The 19,396-nt window shown below is 38.5% G+C and overlaps 1 protein-coding gene across 2 annotated transcripts in view; it reads right to left on the bottom strand.

Moving 5' to 3' along the window:
- The window catches only part of LOC141404898 (uncharacterized), a 163,307-nt gene that overhangs the window by 98,617 nt on the left and 45,294 nt on the right, over window positions 1-19,396 (bottom strand). For both annotated transcript variants that reach the window (XM_073988724.1, XM_073988725.1), the window contains exons 2-3: window positions 4,886-5,111; window positions 4,111-4,565 (exon numbers count right to left, since the gene is read on the bottom strand). In XM_073988724.1, coding sequence (XP_073844825.1) covers window positions 4,111-4,565; window positions 4,886-4,976 — 546 coding nt within the window. In that variant the 5' untranslated portion in view covers window positions 4,977-5,111. The remainder of the gene's footprint in view (window positions 1-4,110; window positions 4,566-4,885; window positions 5,112-19,396) is intronic.

Genomic DNA, 19,396 nt, shown 5'->3' with positions numbered 1-19,396 from the left:
GACTTGCTGCAATTCGAATGAAAGCTAAATTCTTCAACATCAGCTTTATTTGCGCTCATGCTCCCATTGAAGAAAAGGACGAACAGACCAAAGATATATTCTACGAGCGCTTAGAAGAAACATATGACCGTTGCCCTGCCCATGACATAAAAATCATTCTAGGCGATTTTAATGCCAAAATTGGAAAGGGGAATATCTTTGGCCCAACTGTCGGGAAATTCAGTCTCCACAGTGAAACATCTGACAATGATATGAGGCTGATAGACTTTGCAGCTGCAAAAAACATGGTAGTTAGCAGTACCAGATTTAATCATCTCGATATTCATAAGGGCACCTGGCTGTCTCCAGATCAGAAAACAAGAAACCAAATTGATCATGTTGTGATAGATGGAAGACATTCATCGAGCGTGTTGGATGTACGATCGTTCCGAGGCGCAAACATTGATTCGGACCACTACCTTGTTGCAGCAAAGGTACGCACCCGCTTAAAGGTAGCAAACAAAGTACGAACTGACATAACACGAAAGTTAGACATCGGTAAGCTGCAATCACAACAGATAGCCACAGCATATTCCACTCAACTAGCCCAATTGCTTAATCAAAGCACTCCTCATCCCGATAACATATCAGCGCAATGACAAAGCATTGCCACTCCATGCAAACAGCCGCAAAATCCATACTTGGAAAATGCGTCATATAGGGCTACTTTACAATCCGTAGCAACGCGTAGCGCACGAGAGAGATACAGGGAGAAAAGGAGAGACGAGAAACGTCTTTTCCGCAGGAAAAAGAGAGAGATGGAACAGCGGGAGTGTGAAAAAATCGAGATGTACAGGAGCCAGAATGAAGTCCGAAAATTCTACCAAAGAGTCAAGCATCAAACTGATGGCTTTGGTACAGGCACATCCTCCTGTAGAGACCAGCAAGGTAATTTGGTAACTGGTACAGATAGTGTACTCAGGATATGGAAAGAACATTTTTCAAATCTGTTGGTATCCAATAGCAGCGAAGACGACGAAGATACCACAGTCCCAATCCCAGAAGGTGGTATTGAATGTATACCGCCCAGCCAAGATGTGGTAAAGACAACAATAAATCGGTTGAAGAATAATAAGGCAGCAGGGGCCGATGGCTTACCAGCCGAGCTGTTCAAAACCGGAGGCGACACGCTGATAAGGTGTATTCATCAGCTATTTAGCACCATCTGGCAGGAAGAACGAGTACCCGACGATTGGAACCTGAGTATTCTGTGCCCCGTCCACAAGAAGGGAGATAAGACTGTATGCTCTAACTATAGGGGCATAAGTCTACTCCCTATTGCCTACCAGATCGTGTCAGGGATATTGTGCGAACGACTAAAGCCAATGGTCAACGAGATAATTGGACCATACCAATGCGGCTTTAGACCTGGCAAGTCCACCATTGACCAGATATTTACCCTGCGGCAAATCCTGGAGAAGACCCAAGAGATGCCTACCACCTTTTTGTCGATTATAAAGCAGCCTTCGATAGCCCGCTGCGTTCAAAGGTATTCCAAGCCATGTCTGAATTTGGTATTCCCGCAAAGCTCATCCGGCTCATTCCGAAGAATTTTGTACCAAAAGAGGTTTCAGACAAGGAGACAGCCTTTCGTGTGACCTATTCAACATTTTGCTGGAAAAGGTAATACGAGATGCAAATGTCAAAAGAAATGGCACAATTTACACCAATAGCCACATGTTACTTGCCTATGCTGATGACATAGACATCATGGGACGATCAGTAAAGGAAGTAACTGATATCTTTAGGAAGGTCGAAGCAGAATCTGCGAAAGTGGGTCTGGCGGTAAACGGCGAAAAGACCAAATTGATGGTGTCGACGCGCAAAGCGTCCATAGAGCTCGGACCAACTGTGGAAGTTGGTACCTACAATTTTGAGGTAGTTAAAGACTTCGTCTACCTCAGCACTGCCATAAACACAACAAACAACATCAGTTGTGAAATAAGAAGAATAATTGTATTGGCCAACAGATGCTACTATGGTCTAAGTAAGCAATTTAAAAACAAAGCCACATCTCGTCAAACAAAAATAACACTATACAAAACGCTGATACTACCCGTGCTAATGTATTGCTCCGAAGCATGGGTACTTGCGCAAGCAGATAAGGCAGTGCTTGGTGTGTTTGAGAGGAAAATTCTTCGAAAGATCTACGGGCCGATTTGCGTTGACGGTGAATATCGACGTCGTATGAACCACGAGCTATATAAGCTATACAAAGACATGAATATAGTTAAACGTATCGAGATGCAACGATTCCGTTGGCTAGGTCATATCATGAGAATGAGCGATGATGAACCCGCTAAAAAGGCGTATGAATTCATGCCACATGGCGGTGCACGCAGAATCGGCAGGCCTAAGCTTCGATGGAGCAAACACGTGAATGAAGAAATGGAAAGGCGCGGTATTCCAAAAAGTCAAGCGAAAAACGGAGAGGAATGGAGATCTTTTCTTAGTTCGGTCTATGAAACAAATGTTCTGTAATGGGCCAACTAAGTAAGTAAGTAAGATCTTGCACAGAAATTTAGCATTGATATCTGGCTAGCTATTTGTCCAAGTAGTTATCTTAGTTTTAGTGTAATTATCCTTTTAAGTTGGGAAGTCAAATTTCAATCGCCAACTTCAATCGCGTTTTTCTCGAAACTGGATTTTTTGAGATGTGTCACTCTTTGAGTAAATGAGCGATATGCAGGTCCATGTTTTGGTAGAGCCCCATAGAACAGTACCCCCCGATTTTCGGTATGCAATTTTTGACCGAACCGCTGAAATTTGATATTTTAGGTTCTTGCACCTAACAGGAAACTAATTATTCCATTTTAATTCAAATATTTTATGGCCCTGTATAAAAGTTCGACCCGGCCGAACTTAATGTTTTTACTTGTTTAACATAAATATAACCTCAGCTTCCACACAAATTATTTTTTAAGGCCAATATTTTTTGCCAATTCCGAAAAGATTTCATTTTATCCAAAGGCAATTAATTTGTAAAATATACAAACACAATTCTCGGTTTGTGAAAGGACAAAACTTGGTTTCAGCTATGTTAACTTTTCAAAAATATTACCTGTATGGCCTCGTTAGTCTAAAGACTGACGATATATACATATATTGGTAAAATGTAAAAAATACTTGAAATAAGGGTATACCAAAAAGTATACCAATATGACGCAATTTTTGTACCAATGGCTTTAAATGTAATATAAAGGACTCTATCAAATTTAAAGTTTGTATCTTTAATATTACGAAGTATAAATATTTTGAATCCATTGCCTTTGGTCAAGTTTATATAAGGGGCTCTAAACAAGCTTGGCCTGAGAACCCAAACCCCTTTTGGGGTTTTGATCTACTAACCGAATACAATCACGCCCACTTGGAATTTCCCACTCGCCCAGATTGGCTCTTTATCTCTCCCACAACAGTTCAACATTTTGTTTTGATAAGGAAAAATGTTTCCACCTCTTAACAAAACTCAGGTGTCTTTGTCCATGTTTGTTTGTGGTGGAGAATATTTTCCTCCTCCTTCCAACATGCAAAAAATTATGACAACATTTCATTAATTTATGGCACATTAATGAAATTGATGCAATTAATTATAAACTTCGACTGAGTTAAACCGGTCGGCTTAACAGAAAACAATAAAAAGGGATTTGTGTTGTTTTTTCTGGGAAACAACTGTGGCAACTGTTGGATTATGAAGAAATTTCATAATGATTTTTTTTTCTGTTGGTTGGTTCAAGCCAATCTATGGCGGCTATAAAATAAAGCAAATATTTATGACAAACAATAATTGGATGAGTAGGTTAACAGAGAACTCAAGTGGATGATGATGATGATGAACAGATGAGTTAATAATGAATTTCAATTTGTGTAAATTTTCTGCAACACTAAACAAATGAATAAATTTATGAATACGTAATTTGTAGCTTTTTTAAATGAGAAAACCAAAAATTCCAAAATTTTTTGAAAATGGCAGACATTCTTGGAAAATAATAATTAATTGGTATGCATAACACAAGGATTTAAATGTTGTTGCTGTTGTTGTTGTTTTCCGTTTAACAATTCTCGAAAACATACCTTTTGACCGTGAGTGTATTTTTGGCCATTTGTGTAACAGGATGCCGCACGTGGCAAATGGATTTCTTGTCGTTCCGTTACTGCTGGTGTTGTTTCATCTATCCTTGTGGTGGTGTCCTTGTGATTGCTGTTGCCATTTTGGCTAGCATCATTAGTCTTCAATTTAGTTAAAATGTCTGAATTGGTAACGGTAACCTCGCTGTGTTTACCAAAAGACACATCTCCCATATGTTCCTCGCTCATCTTTTCCTCATTCGTGGCGAATGAATTCATTTCGCTTAAATGTGAAGAACCCTTTTTGTTTTCAAGTGATTGCTGCTGCTGCTGCTGTTCCTGTGTATCGGAACTTTTCAACATCTGCTGTGAAAGCAAACGTGTATCATATTTCGCCTGTATCTGTTCCGTATCCAAGTCATAGAAACTTTGGTCATGATCATCAAAGTATTCATAGGGTACTGAAAGGAAAAACAAAAGCAGCATAAAAATATTGTATAAAAACACGAAGAAGGTGAATAACAAGAGAGGGGATATAATGCAGAACAATGTAACCAAAAACACTTGTGTTATTTCATTCTTTCAAAATGATTTCTAGTTTCTATCAAATATAACTTAAATAAATTACTTTTACTATGTGTGTGTGTGTGTGCAGAATGAAAGTGGAGATGGAAAGGACGAATGGTGAAAGACAATCATTTGTGTTTTCGATTTCAATTTTAGAATTGCTGTGCATTCATGCGTTTGCATTATACATATACACGATATTAAACATACATACCTGCTTGAACCAGCGATGACAATTGTGTACTGCCAAACATACAGGATACGCAACATATCCATATACAAATAATTCTTTGGAAATTCCACATGATTACCCTGTGTCCTTTTTTATTTATTTTGATTTGCAGGATATGTGTGTTACCTTAGTTAAGATGACTTGAGTCGAGTCCTGGGATGATATAAAGTTTTATATGTTGTTGTTGTTCTTTATCGACAATATTGATCTAAAATTGAAAAGAAAAGATAAAATGAAATCAGTTTAGTGACTTGGATTTGACAAAGATGACATATGATTTATTAATCTTATTGATTTATTTTTTTTTTTCAATTATTTATAATAAGCAGAATGGTGGAAAAGTTTTGTGAGGTACTGAAATACTAAAATGTCAAAATACAGGTAAACAAACCTAAAATAGGGTGGCACTGTTATATGAGGGATATACCAAAATATGGACCTACGTTGGCAATTTTTGGTGGAAAAGTTTTGTAACCACTGAAAACTTCAAATGTCAAATTACAGGTAGTCCTATCAAAAAATGCAGCAAAAATCTTCAACATACCAAAAATCGGGAGGTACAAATACTCGTATATGGGCGCTAACCAAATCATGGACCTATGTTGGCAATTTTTGGTGGAAAAGTTTTGTGACCACTGGCAACCTTAAATGTCAAATTACAAATGGTTCGTAGGGGATGGAATATACCAAGCAACGGTCCTAACCGGTTTTAACATGGCAAAGCCCAGGATTTATCTTGGTCCCTCTTTCATCTCAAGTGGACACTGACCTCCTAATGGTGTCACCTGGGGAACTGCCTTTAACACCCGTTAAAGGTAGTGAGCTAAATGTGCCGCGCGTTCACCCATAAGAACGTTAAAAACTTGGGTTTGGGCGTCGGGATAGTAACCCTCCCCTAGACAAAACAGCATACTATGAAAAAACAAAAGAAAAGAAAAACAACCCCCTCTAAAGTTGACGAACCCCGCAAACGTTTTAAGGACCATGATCTGCGAATCTGCACCTGGAATGTTCGCACTCTTTATAGAGAAGGTGCAGTCTTCGCATTGGCAGACGTACTTGAAAAGTACAAGGCCGATATTACTGCCATTCAGGAAATACGATGGATTGGGAAAGGCGTCACAACAACCCCTAAAGGTGACGCACTGTATTATAGCTGCCATGACGTAAAGCATGAGTTTGGTTGCGGATTTGTAGTTAGTCGGAGACTAAAACATCTGGTATCCAGCTTCACTCCAGTGAATGAAAGACTTGCTGCAATTCGAATAAAAGCTAAATTCTTCAACATCAGCTTTATTTGCGCTCATGCTCCCACTGAAGAAACATCTGACAATGGTATGAGGCTGATAGACTTTGCAGCTGCAAAAAACATGGTAGTTAGCAGTACCAGATTTAATCATCTCGATATTCATAAGGGCACCTGGCTGTCTCCAGATCAGAAAACAAGAAATCAAATTGATCATGTTGTGATAGATGGAAGACATTCATCGAGCGTGGTACGCACCCGCTTAAACGTGGCAAACAAAGTACGAACAGACACAACACGAAAGTTAGACATCGGTAAGCTGCAATCACAACAGATAGCCACAGCATATTCCACTCAACTAGCCCAATTGCTTAATCAAAGCACTCCTCATCCCGATAACATATCAGCGCAATGGCAAAGCATTGCCCACTCCATGCAAACAGCCGCAAAATCCATACTTGGATACCAGAGACCTGCACCAAGGAATCCATGGTATGATCAGGAGTGTCGTGCTGCCACCGAAGAGAAAAATGCGGCATATAGGGCTACTTTACAATCCGTAGCAACGCGTAGCGCACGAGAGAGATACAGGTAGAAAAGGAGAGAGGAGAAACGTCTTTTCCGCAGGAAAAAGAGAGAGATGGAAAAGCGAGAGATGTACAGGAGTCAGAATGAAGTCCGAAAATTCTATCAAAAAGACAAGCATCAAACTGATGGCTTTGGTACAGGCACATCCTCCTGTAGAGACCAACAAGGTAATTTGGTAACTGATACAGATAGTGTGCTCAGGATATGGAAAGAACATTTTTCCAAACTGTTGGTATCCAATAGCAGCGAAGACGACGAAGATACCACAGTCCCAATCCCAGAAGATGGTATTGAATGTATACCGCCCAGCCAAGATGAGGTAAAGACAGCAATAAATCGGCTGAAGAATAATAAGGCAGCAGGAGCCGATGGCTTACCAGCCGAGCTGTTCAAAACCGGAGGCGACACGCTGATAAGGTGTATTCAACAGCTAGTTAGCACCATCTGGCTGGAAGAACGAGTACCCGACGATTGGAACCTGAGTATCCTGTGCCCCGTCCACAAGAAGGGAGATAAGACTGTATGCTCTAACTATAGGGGCATAACTCTACTCCCTATTGCCTACAAGATCGTGTCAGGGATATTGTGCGAACGACTAAGCCTATGGTCAACGAGATAATTGGACCATACCAATGCGGCTTTAGGCCTGGCAAGTCCACCATTGACCAGATATTTACCCTGCGGCAAATCCTGGAGAAGACCCAAGAGATGCAGATCGACATATTTCACCTTTTTGTCGATTATGAAGCAGCCTTCGACAGCCCGCTGCGTTCAAAGGTATTCCAAGCCATGTCTGAATTTGGTATCCCCGCAAAGCTCATCCGGCTTTGCAAAATGACTTTAACTGACACGAGGTCCTCAGTTAAAATAGGAAAGAACCTCTCCGAAGAGTTTGGTACCAAAAGAGGTTTCAGACAAGGAGACAGCCTTTCGTGTGATCTCTTTAACATCCTGCTGAAAAAGGTTATACGAGAGGCAAACGTCAAAAGAAGTGGCACAATCTACACCAATAGTCACATGTTACTTGCTTATGCTGATGATATAGACATCATAGGCCGATCAGTAAAAGAAGTAACTGATACCTTTGTGAAGGTCGAAGGAGAACCTGCTAAAGTGGGTCTGGCGGTAAACAGTGAGAAGACCAAGTTGATGGTGTCGACGCGCAAAGCGTCCATTGAGCTCGGACCGACTGTGGAAGTTGGTTCCTATAATATTGAGGTAGTAAAAGACTTCGTCTACCTCGGCACCTCCGTAAACACAACAAACGACATCAGTTGTGAAATAAAAAGAAGAATTGTATTGGCCAACAGATGCTACTTTGGTTTAAGTAAGCAGTTTAAAAACAAAGCCACATCTCGTCAAACAAAAATAACGCTCTACAAAACACTGATACTACCCGTGCTGATGTATGGCTCCGAAGCCTGGGTACTTGCGCAAGCAGGCATGGCAGTGCTTGGTGTGTTTGAGAGAAAAATTCTTCGAAAGATCTACGGACCAATCTGCGTTGACGGTGAATATCGACGTCGCATGAACCACGAGCTGTATCTGCTGTACAACGACATCAATATTGTTAAACGTATCGAGATGCAGCGATTGCGTTAGCTAGGCCATATCATAAGAATGAGCGATGATGACCCCGCTAAAAAGGTGTATAAACACGGACCGCTTGGCGGTGCACGCAGAATTGGCAGGCCAAGGAGTAGATGGCGCAAACAAGTGGATGATGAGATGAAAAGGCGCGGTATTCCAGAAAGCGAAGCAACAAATAGAGAGAATTGGAGATATTTTCTTAGTTCGGCCTATAGAACAAATGTTCTGTAATGGGCCAGCTAAGTAAGTAAGTGGGGGCCGTGAATACAAGTTGCTACAACAAAAATCAAAGCGATTCGAGAGCAGGTCCTAAACAGAACATTTCCTAAATTTTGTGTGGGAGGTACCCGAAGGAGTGGACCGATTGAGTCCATATTGAAACCTCATCTAAGTCTGGTAGAAATTTCTCGATGTGCAAAGTATGGACTAAATCGGTTACTTCCTTCAAGAGTTATCGTGCGCACAAATTTTCCGAACATTTCCGAACTTTTGTGGGAGAGGTACCGGAAGAAGTGGACCGATATAACCTATCTTCCAACATAGACCAAGCTTGGACAAAATATTACGAAAGCCAACTTTTGGACCGAATCGGTTGATCCGTTCGAGAGATATCGTGCGCACCAGCCTGCCAGACAGACAGATGTACATGGTTAAATCAACTCCAAATTGTCTGAAAAATGTGTTTAAAACATATTATTTCGATGAGGCACATTTTGCCCGTATGAAAGTGTATATACCCTCGTTAGCATAAATGCTGAGGGTATAAAAATGTGGAAATTTAAAAGCAAAAAACCTTAAAATGGGTAAAAATCGCACAATTTGCATACGCATCCTTTGATGCGCATCCCGTTTCAGTAGCACCCATCAAAAATACGTCAATATACACATATCAAAATGCCAGCATCAATTTGAGGTTGATGTAGTGGATATATCGAAAAATCATACACTATTTCTATGAAATGTAAGGTTAAGCCATAAATCGGAAGGGAACATAAAAAAATTGTTGGATTCAACCCATTTTTAGCCATTTTTCTATATTGATGCCAACACAGCTTCCACGAAAATGAATTTTATGGGTCGAAATTGTGGGATCCCTCCTAAAAAACTTCATTTCAAAGAATTACAGTCATACTATATAGAATATGTTAATAGTTCGCGAATTCTGTAAGGGTAAAACTCGGATTCATCGATTGTAAAACATGTTTGGTTTTTACCATATACTTTATGTGGTCGGATATGTATATTTCAATGCCTTACAAACAGAAAAACAAACTTAATATACCCTCCATACTATGGTGGAGGGTATAAAGATAGGGCAAAACAAACCCATTGAATTTAAGCTATTTTCAAGGAAAAGCATTTATTCATTTCCTTTATTTGCTTATGTAGCTCAATTAAACAAGTTGTGCATCGATACTATACAAGCCTAAAAAAAATCCAACAACATTTGGAACTTTTTTAGCGAATACACAAGTTGGGTTTTGTAGGCACGATATGTACTTGAAGAAATTATCTAAGAAAAAATGTACCATTCCATTTACTCAAGAAGAAGAGAGGTATGTAATTAAGTCCTTATCATTTGTGTTCAGGACGCAGGCATGTATGTATATATGTATGTGTGTTGTCATACTACAATAATATTGAAGAAACTTTCATCTCAAAAGCAAAATTCTGTTGACAATTGAATGAAATGATATGATATCTGATTTCTTTCATGATGATGTTTGTTGACTGACACTGACAGCAGTAGTTGATACTATTGTTTCCGTAACTATTGTCACATAAAAAAATCAGTTTGCACTTATTTCAGTGATTGTGAAAATTTTAATAAAGAAATCACTTTAAAATAGTTATTTGTAATTATAAAACTTTTTCCATCTGCTTCTTATGATCAGAAAAGTTCCTTGATATTTTTCATCATGTAAATATATTTTTTAGTCTCCATACTTTTGATAGAGTAATAAAGTTGTAGCATTGTAGCAAAGATGACTTAAAACTGAACTGTATGAAGGAGTTGAGAGACATTTCAGGGTCTAAAGCTCAGGATAATTATAGTAGTTATAGTGTAGTTATGATCTCAACGACCAACGATTTTAACACGATCCGAGAAGAGGCCTTAAAGTTGATTACAGGAAGTGTGGATTTGCCCACAAAAACAAAGAAAAAACAAGTAAAAAAGCATTAAGTTCGGCCGGGCCGAACTTTTCATACCCTCCACCATAAAATATTCATTCCTGTCCCAAACTTTAATTGAGTACGTTAAAATGTCAGATAATGTACATAAAATGCTTCATTCGGGAGGCCTTTTTATGGTGCCTATATCTAACTGTTGACAATTTTTGGTGGGCTAGAAATTGGGAGGTACTGTTATATAGGGGTTATAATAAAACATGGGCCTATGTTGGCAGTTTTTGATGGGAGCCTTTAATGTCAAATAACTCCTAATTCGGTTAAAAAATTCAGCTAGAATCCTCAAAATATCGAAAATCGGTATATAACGTGGAAACTTCAAATGTCATTAACAGCTAGTTCGGAGGTATCTGGGCTATACGAAAATATGAACTTAAATGAACAATTTTTGTTGACTTTTAAATTTCAAATTACAGAAAGTTCGTCAAAAAAATAAAGCTAAGGTACGGAAAATCGGGAGGTTTGTTTTGGGGCTATACAAAAACATGGACCTACGTTCGGTTAAACATTTTAAGTAAAATCCTCAAAGTACCGAAAATTGGGAAGTATCGTTATATTGGGGCTATGTTGAAAATTGTTGATGCAGATGTGTGGTGACCTTACAACCTTCAAATGTCAAATTACGGTTAGTTCTGTTAAAAATTGTAGCTAAAATTGCCAAATTACTGAAAATTGGGAGGTACCGTTACATGGGAGCTATATCCGAACATGGACCTTTGTTGATGGAGAGGTGTTGTGACCACTAAGAACTTCAAATGTCAAATTACTGCTAGTTCGGTTTAATATTGTAGCTAAAATCATCAAATTACTGAAAATCGGGAGGTACCGTTGTATGGGGGCTTTCTTGACAATTTTTGGTGGAGAGGTGTGGTGACCACTAAGAATTTCAAATGTCAAATGTTCAAATTACAGATAATTCGGTTAAAACTTGTTGGTAAAATTCTCAAAATACCTGAAAACGGGCGGTAACGTTATATGGGGGCTATTCCAAAACATGGACCTATGTCCACTAGTTATATAAGTTTATTGACATTTAAGAACCCTAAATGTCAATTGATGGCTAAATCGGTCTGAAAATGTAGATAAAAACGTCAAAATGCCGTAAATCGGGGGTACCGTTATATGGGGGCTATACCAAAACGTGGACCTAGGTCCACAACTTTTGTTACATAAGTTTATTGACATCTAAGAACTTCAAATGTCAAATTATAGCTTCATCGGTCTAAAAGTGTAGCTAAAAACGTCAAAATACAGTAAATCGCGGGTACCGTTATATGGGGGCTATACCAAAACGTGGACCTATGTCCACAACTTTTGTTATATAAGTTTATTGATACTTAAGAACCCTAAATGTCAAATTATAGCTAAATCGGTCTGAAAATGTAGCTAAACCCGTCAAAATACCGTAAATCGGGGGGTACCGTTATATGGGGGCTATACCAATACGTGGACCTATATCCACAACTTTTGTTATGTAAGTTTATTGACTTTTAAGAACCCTAAATGTCAAATTATAGCTACATCGGTCTGAAAATGTAGCTAAAAACGTCAAAATACCGCAAATCGGGGGGTACCGTTATATGGGGGCTATACCAAAACGTGGACCTATGTCCACAACTTCTAATATATAAGTTTATTAACACTTAAGAACCCTAAATGTCAAATTATAGCTACATCGGTCTGATAATGTAGCTAAAAACGTCAAAATACCGCAAATCGGGGGGTACCGTTATATGGGGGCTATACCAAAACGTGGACCTATGTCCACAACTTTTGTTATATAAGTTTATTGATACTTAAGAACCCTAAATGTCAAATTATAGCTAAATCGGTCTAAAAATGTAGCTAAAAACGTCAAAATACCGCAAATCGGGGGGTACCGTTATATGGGGGCTATACCAAAACGTGGACCTATGTCCACAACTTTTGTTATATAAGTTTATTGATACTTAAGAACCCTAAATGTCAAATTATAGCCAAATCGGTCTGAAAATGTAGCTAAAAACGTCAAAATACCGTAAATCGGGGGGTACCGTTATATGGGGGCAATACCAAAACGTGGAGCGATATAGCCCATCATCGAACTTGACCTGCCTGCAAACAAAAAACGCATTTTCCCAAAATTTCAGCGTCCTATCTCCATTTTTGTGGATGCTAGAGTGATTACCACAGACGGACGGACGGACGTGCTCAGATCGACTTAGAATTTTACGCTGATCAAGAATATATATACTTTATAGGGTCGCAAATGAGTATTTCAATGCGTTACAAACGGAAAAACAAACTTAATATACCCTCCATACTATGGTGGAGGGTATAAAAAACAATCAAAATATTCAGCATGGAATATTTTACTACTGAACCAATGGTCAGCGATCCATCACATGATGAACTTGGTTGTGGGGTGACCCAACATTAGCTGCAGTCGAACTACAACGTTTGTCATTTAGTTTGAGCTTGTTGTATAATACAACTTGTATCGGCAACAATTTTTAAAATTTATCCCAACAGGTTGAACATATCTAACACATTCTGACAGGCACGTAGGTAATATTTTGTCCAAACTTAGTTTAAGTTCCAAGATGAGCCATATCGGCCGACTTCCTCGGGAACCTCCCCCACAAAGGTTGAATTTTTTTCGCAAAAGTTATGCGCACGATAACTTTGAAATATCGTTATATTTCTACCAGATAGATAAAGTTCGAATATGGACTATATCGGTTCACTCCTTTGGGTACCTCCCACACAAAATTTGGGGAAATTGCAGTTTAAGACCTCCTATCGAATTCTTTTTATTTTTGTTGTAGCAACCTTAATTGGCTACAGTGCAAGTTGTTTCAGGGGCAAGTCTATACTTCCTGATAAAATGGTCTGAGAGCTGAAAAAGCGCGTGGTAACGGATAAACCGATTCGATCCAAAATTGTAACATTTTACCCAAAGTTAAATCAAGTTCTAAGATGGGCTTTATCGGTCCACAACTTTGGGTACCTCTCCCACAAAAGTTCAAAACTTATCGTTAAAATCGTGAGCATGATAACTCTCGAAGGCTGCAACCTATTTGGTCCGTATTTTAGGCATCGTAATATTTCTACGAGACATAGATCAGGTTAGAATTCGGACAATATACGTCAACTCCTTCGGGAACCTCCTACACCAAATTTCGGAAAAGTGCAGGTTAGGACCTCCTCTCGAATAGTTTTGATTTTTCTTGCAACAGATTGCACTCAACGCCCCTATTTTAAGGGTACAAGTGTTTTCTGTGGCAAGTCCATAATTATATAATAATAGCCCTAAAACTGCAAAAAAAAACCCTACGGCCGGCATGCGTAGTGGCTGGTGCGAACGACAACTCCCGAACCGAATACTGCGTTTGCGCACACTTCCCATATCGTAATATTTCTTCGAATATTAGATGAAATTCAAAATGGTGCTTGTAGGTCTAATCTTTCAGGTACCTCCCCCACAAAAATTCCAAAATATCTGCTAAAATGGTAAGAACAATATCTCATAAACGGAGCAACCAATTTGGTCCAAACTTTGGATCTCAAAATATTTTGCCCCAACTTAGATTATGTTCAAAAGTGGGCCCTATCGGTCCATTCCTTAAGGCACCACCCACACAATTAAGCACAATTTTAGTTTAAGTGCGGTTAAGGGTCTGTGCGAGAATCCTATGGAAATTTGTACCGAAGGTACTCCGAGTAGCACTCTTTCCAGCGATATGATGTTTTTCGTGGGCAAGTCCATGTTTCCTTATATAATGGTCCTATCGATAGGAATGACCTAATCCAAATATTTTCGGATTCTGAAGACTCCTAAATACATATGCTTTTTGGGAAAAAGGTGTTTCAATTCACACAGGCTGATACTTTTTTACTTTTTTCTATAGATTTATTTTTGGGGATCACGGTCTTATATTCTTCTCCAGTTAAAGTTTGCTTACCAAGTACTTCTTCACCTAGCTTCCTTGTAGATAACCTTCTGAAATCCTGGCAGACATGGGGCAGACAGGCGACCATGAACAACATGGATTTGGCTCACCTTTGAAGACCCCAACGGTCGGTTGCTGCTTTGTTTCTGGATCATACGCATAGATCCAAGATTCGTTAGTTGATGGAAGAAATGCCCAAGGTATTATCCCGATTTTCGGTATTTTAAGGGTTTTATAGTCATTATCGCACCGAAATGATTGACATTTGGAATTTGGTCTTCGCTGGGGGTATAAAAGTTTTCACCTGAAATTTGTCTATTTTGAAGGTTTTTGCCTCATTATCACATCGTAATTTATCGAATGATTGACAGTTGGTATTTAGTCTTCGTTGGGGGTCATAAAACTTTCCACTTTCAGGTTGTGGCCACAATATCTCACTGAAATGGCTGTCATTTTGTATTTAGTCTTTCTTGGGCGTATAAAACTTTCCACCTGAAACTTGTCGGTATAGGTCGAGGTCTTCATATAGCCGCCATAGAGCGGTACCTCCAGATTTTCGTTATTTTCAAAGATTTTGCTTCAATATCCCACCGACAATGGCGGAAATGTTCCACGTTCCACCTGAAATTTGTTGGTATAGGTCCACGCCTTCATATAGGCCCATAAAACAGTTTCTCCCGATTTTCGATAATTTGAAGGTTGTGGCCTCAATATGGCGCCGAAATGGCTAACATCTGGCATTTAATGTTCATTGGGTGTATAAAACCTTTCACCTGAAATTTGTCGCCGTAGGTCCTAGCCTTCATATAATCTCCATAGAACGGTACCTACCAACTTTCGTCATTATGTTGTGGCCTCAATATCCCACAAAAATAGCTGCAATATGATATTTAGTCTTCGTTGGAGGTATAAAACTTTCCTCCTGAGCCTTCATATAGACCCATAGAACAGTTCCTCCCGATTTTCGATATATTGAAGGTTGTGGCCTCAATATCGCATCGAAATGGCTGACATCTGGCATTTAGTGTTCATTGGGTGTATAAAACCTTCCACCTGAAATTTGTCGGTATAGGTCCTCACCTTCATATAATCTCCATAGAACGGTACCTACCAATTTTCTTCATTTAAAAGGTTGTGGCCTCAATATCTCACAGAAATGGCTGAAATTTGGTATTTAGTGTTCGTTGGGTGTATACTAGGCCGGGGCGATTTGAAAACCTTAAGGAGCCCTTCGCGTTTCTGATTCCTGGGATTGAACTGAGCAAAAAAGTCCACTAGAACATAGGTATACGGTGAAAATCGAGCCTCCCGATTTGACTTAAGTTTTTTATCCAAGTTTTTTTTGACATCTTGGCATATACCAGACAAACTATTGAGATTTTCGAGCCAACACTAAAAATTGTAGCCAAAACAGTAATTAAGAACTCTTTAATACATCGCAAAAGCATTGGAACGCTTTTTCAGACAGTTTTGGTCTTGAGAAGGTGCAAACTTTTCGGAAAAAGTCGACAAAAGGCACTGGGCTACAAAAGTTGACCAAAAAATATTCAAGCGTTCTGATGCAAAATTCCATCGTGTTGGGATCCATGGAGAACGAAAATGCCTTTAATTCGTTTGGGTCACTTCGTGGACCTAGTGGACTTTTCTGCTCAGTTCAATCCTAGGAATCAGAAACGCGAAGGGCCCATTAAGGTTTTTTCCCTTCCATACAAATCGCCCCGGCCTAGTGTATACAGCTTTCCACCTGAAATTTGTCATTATAGGTCCACGTCTTCATGTAATCCACATAGAACTGTACCTTCCGATTTTCGGTATTTTTAAAGTTGTGCCTTAAATATCCCTCGAAATGGCTGAAATTTGTTATTTGGTCTTCGATGGAATTTGCCGGTATAGGTTAACGTCTTCATATAGCCCCATAGAACGGTACCTCCCGATTTTCGGTATTTTGAAGGTTGGGCCTCAATATCCACCCGAAATGGCTGAAATTTGGTATTAAGTCTTCTTTGGGAGTATAAAGCTTTCCACCTGGAATTTGTCGGTAGAGGTCTACGTCTTCATACAGCCCCCATAGAACGGTATCTCCAGATTTCTGGTATTTTGAAGGTTGTGGCCTCAATATCCTTCTGAAATGGCTGAAATTTGGTATTAAGTCTTCCTTGGGGGTATAAAACTTTCCACCTGAAGTTTGTCGTATTAGGTCCACGTCTTCATATCGCTCCCATAGAGAAAGAGTTTAGTAGTTACTAATTGTTCATATTTACTTTAGTACAGTGGTGGTGGAGGGTATAAAATATTCGGCCCGGCCGAACTTAATGGCGTTCTTACATTTTTCAGTTTCAAATATTATTTATTTGCGGAGCAGTGAAATCAGCTGTTATGTTTTCCCGGCAACTAACCCCTGGCTAAAGCTTTTGTTACTTTCAGAATATTATTTTATGTGCTATTATTTGCAAATATTTACATTTTGTGTTTTATTGTTCAACATTTATTCATAAATTTACAACTTAAACTTGTTTCATATTCGTTTTTGAAGTGGAAAACTTTAATAACTTCACGCTAGCTTTGCATGGGAGGATGCAAAACTACATAAAAAAACCTCTGCTGATTGCTATTTTCTAATAGTTTAACTTTCATGAAATAAAAACAAATTCATGCCATGGCATTTAGTTGTTGTACAACATAACGACAAACATTCCTTTTGTGGAGATTCTAAATTAGAAAAATCTACACTACAACAAATTCCATGGAATTGCAATTTGAAATGGGAAAACAAGCGGAAATAAATGCAGCGATGCGAGTGAGAATCAGTGGAGGATTTTTAGTGAGAGATTTTCAGTAACGAGCGTATGAATGTTTGGCATGTGAATGAATGAATAAAAAGGGAAATAGGAATTTTGTTATAATTTTTTGAAACTGATAGTATTTTTGTAAAGAAAAATATTTTGATGAAAATATTTTTTAATGTTAATTATCTGAGGGAAATAACTAATAACGCTGTAGCACAGAGCTCTAGCAGTCATTTAAATGCTGCATACATTTCGGTTATTAAAAAAAGAAAAAATAATTCATCAAAAACTTACCGCAAAATTTGGAGTTTCAAATTACTACATTTCATAAATATTTGTATTCATACAATTATCATCAACTAACTTATGTCAAACTTTGTTGACAATCCGTCAAAAATGTAATTTTAAATACAAAATTTCATTTCGTGTGCATTCCATGCACATAATTATATTCAAAGGCGAGAAATTCTAAACATAGTAAATGACTTATTTTGGAAATCGTAATGAGTATTTCCTCTTATTGCATGAATAGGTTTACATAAAAGAGAGTGCAATTTATATTGAAAAATGTATGAAAGAAGAAAATGAAAAAATAATGAAAAATAATAGGTTATAGAGAAACGAAAGATGGTTTTACCGTTTCACAGAAAGAAAGCAAAATTCAACATCTATAGTATAACCCGATTCTATGTTTAGTTCAAGGGATGGAACCTTATTTTATTCACCAACACATATAATTATATCTTCACGGTATATACCAGAGTAATGAATTTTCGTTTTTTTGTCATAAAAGGAAAGGCTTTTTGTTGGCTAAAAACTTTTATTACATTTAAATATTGAACAATTAAAAAAGTATCATTCGGCTTAAACGACAGACATAATAACAAGTTAACGTAGATATATACCCTCAGCCCATATGAATTGAAACTTCATCTACGTACAGAATTTTGTGCCTTTTTTTGACATTTGAACTTGCCAACAAAAATGTGGATTAGGATTAAAGTTCAAAATGGTGCGGAGGAGGTACTTGAAGGAATGGACCGACATAGTCTATTATGGAAGTGGATCTTATTTTGGGGGTCATATAGCGCCCAATTGTCACTTTAGTTGGTCATAGTATAACTTTTGGATCAGTATGGCTGGAAGCATAGACTTGCCCACTGAAAATATAATCTCGCTGTAAACGGGACCATAACGAACAGCATCGGTATACACTTCCTAAGGATCTTCGAACAGACCCTAAACTGCACTTAGACATAAATGTTAAACTTTTGCGGGGGAGGTACCCTAAGGAGAGGGCCGATATGGACCATTTTAGAATTTAAACTAAATTTGGACAAAATATTAGGAGATCAAAAGTTTGGACCAAATTGGTTGCCCGTTCAAGATATATCGTGCTTACCATTTTAGTGAAATTTCTTAAATATTTTGGGAAATACCGATATTGCCCATCTTCGAACTGAAACTAAATTTCGAAAAATTATGACGAATACCGAATTTTAGACCAAATCGGTTGATCCGTTCGAGAGTTATCTTGCGCTCCAACCACTACACACGGTGTCATAGGGTTTTTTGCACTTTTGAGGCTATTTTCTCAAGAAGTATGGACTTGCCTCTGAAAAAACTCTTGCCGACGTAAAGGAGGCAGAATATGCAATTTGCTTCATCAGAAATCAAAGTGATTCGAGAGCCGGCCTTAAAGTAATTCATCTGAAATTTTGTGTGGGAGGTACCCGAAGTAGTGGAAAATATAATTCGTATTCAAATCCGATCTTTATCTGGTAGACTTATTAGGATGTGTAAAGTATGAACCAACTCCATTCAAGAGTCATCGTGCGCACAATTTTTTCGAACATTTTTAAATTTTTCTGGGGAAGGTACCTGAAGGAGTGGACCGATAAAGCTTATCATCGAACTTAAATTATGTTTGGACAAAATATTACGAAGGCCATATTATGGACCGAATCGGCAGATCATTTCGAGAGTTATCTTGTGCCCGCAACCACTACACACGGTGTCATGGGGGGTTTTTGCACCTTTCAGGTTTTTTTTTCTCAGGAAGTATGGACTTGCCCCTGATGAAACTGGTACCGTCGTATGGGGGACAGTGAATACAAGTTGCTACAGCAAAAATCAAAGCGATTAGAGAACAGGTCCTAAA

This window comes from Musca autumnalis, unplaced genomic scaffold, assembly GCF_047663935.1.
Source record: "Musca autumnalis isolate F117 unplaced genomic scaffold, ASM4766393v1 scaffold_5, whole genome shotgun sequence".
In the NCBI taxonomy this organism is placed as follows: Eukaryota; Metazoa; Arthropoda; class Insecta; order Diptera; family Muscidae; genus Musca; species Musca autumnalis.
The sequence above is the reverse complement of the archived record's forward strand: the minus strand, read 5'-3'. Positions and strand labels throughout refer to the sequence as shown.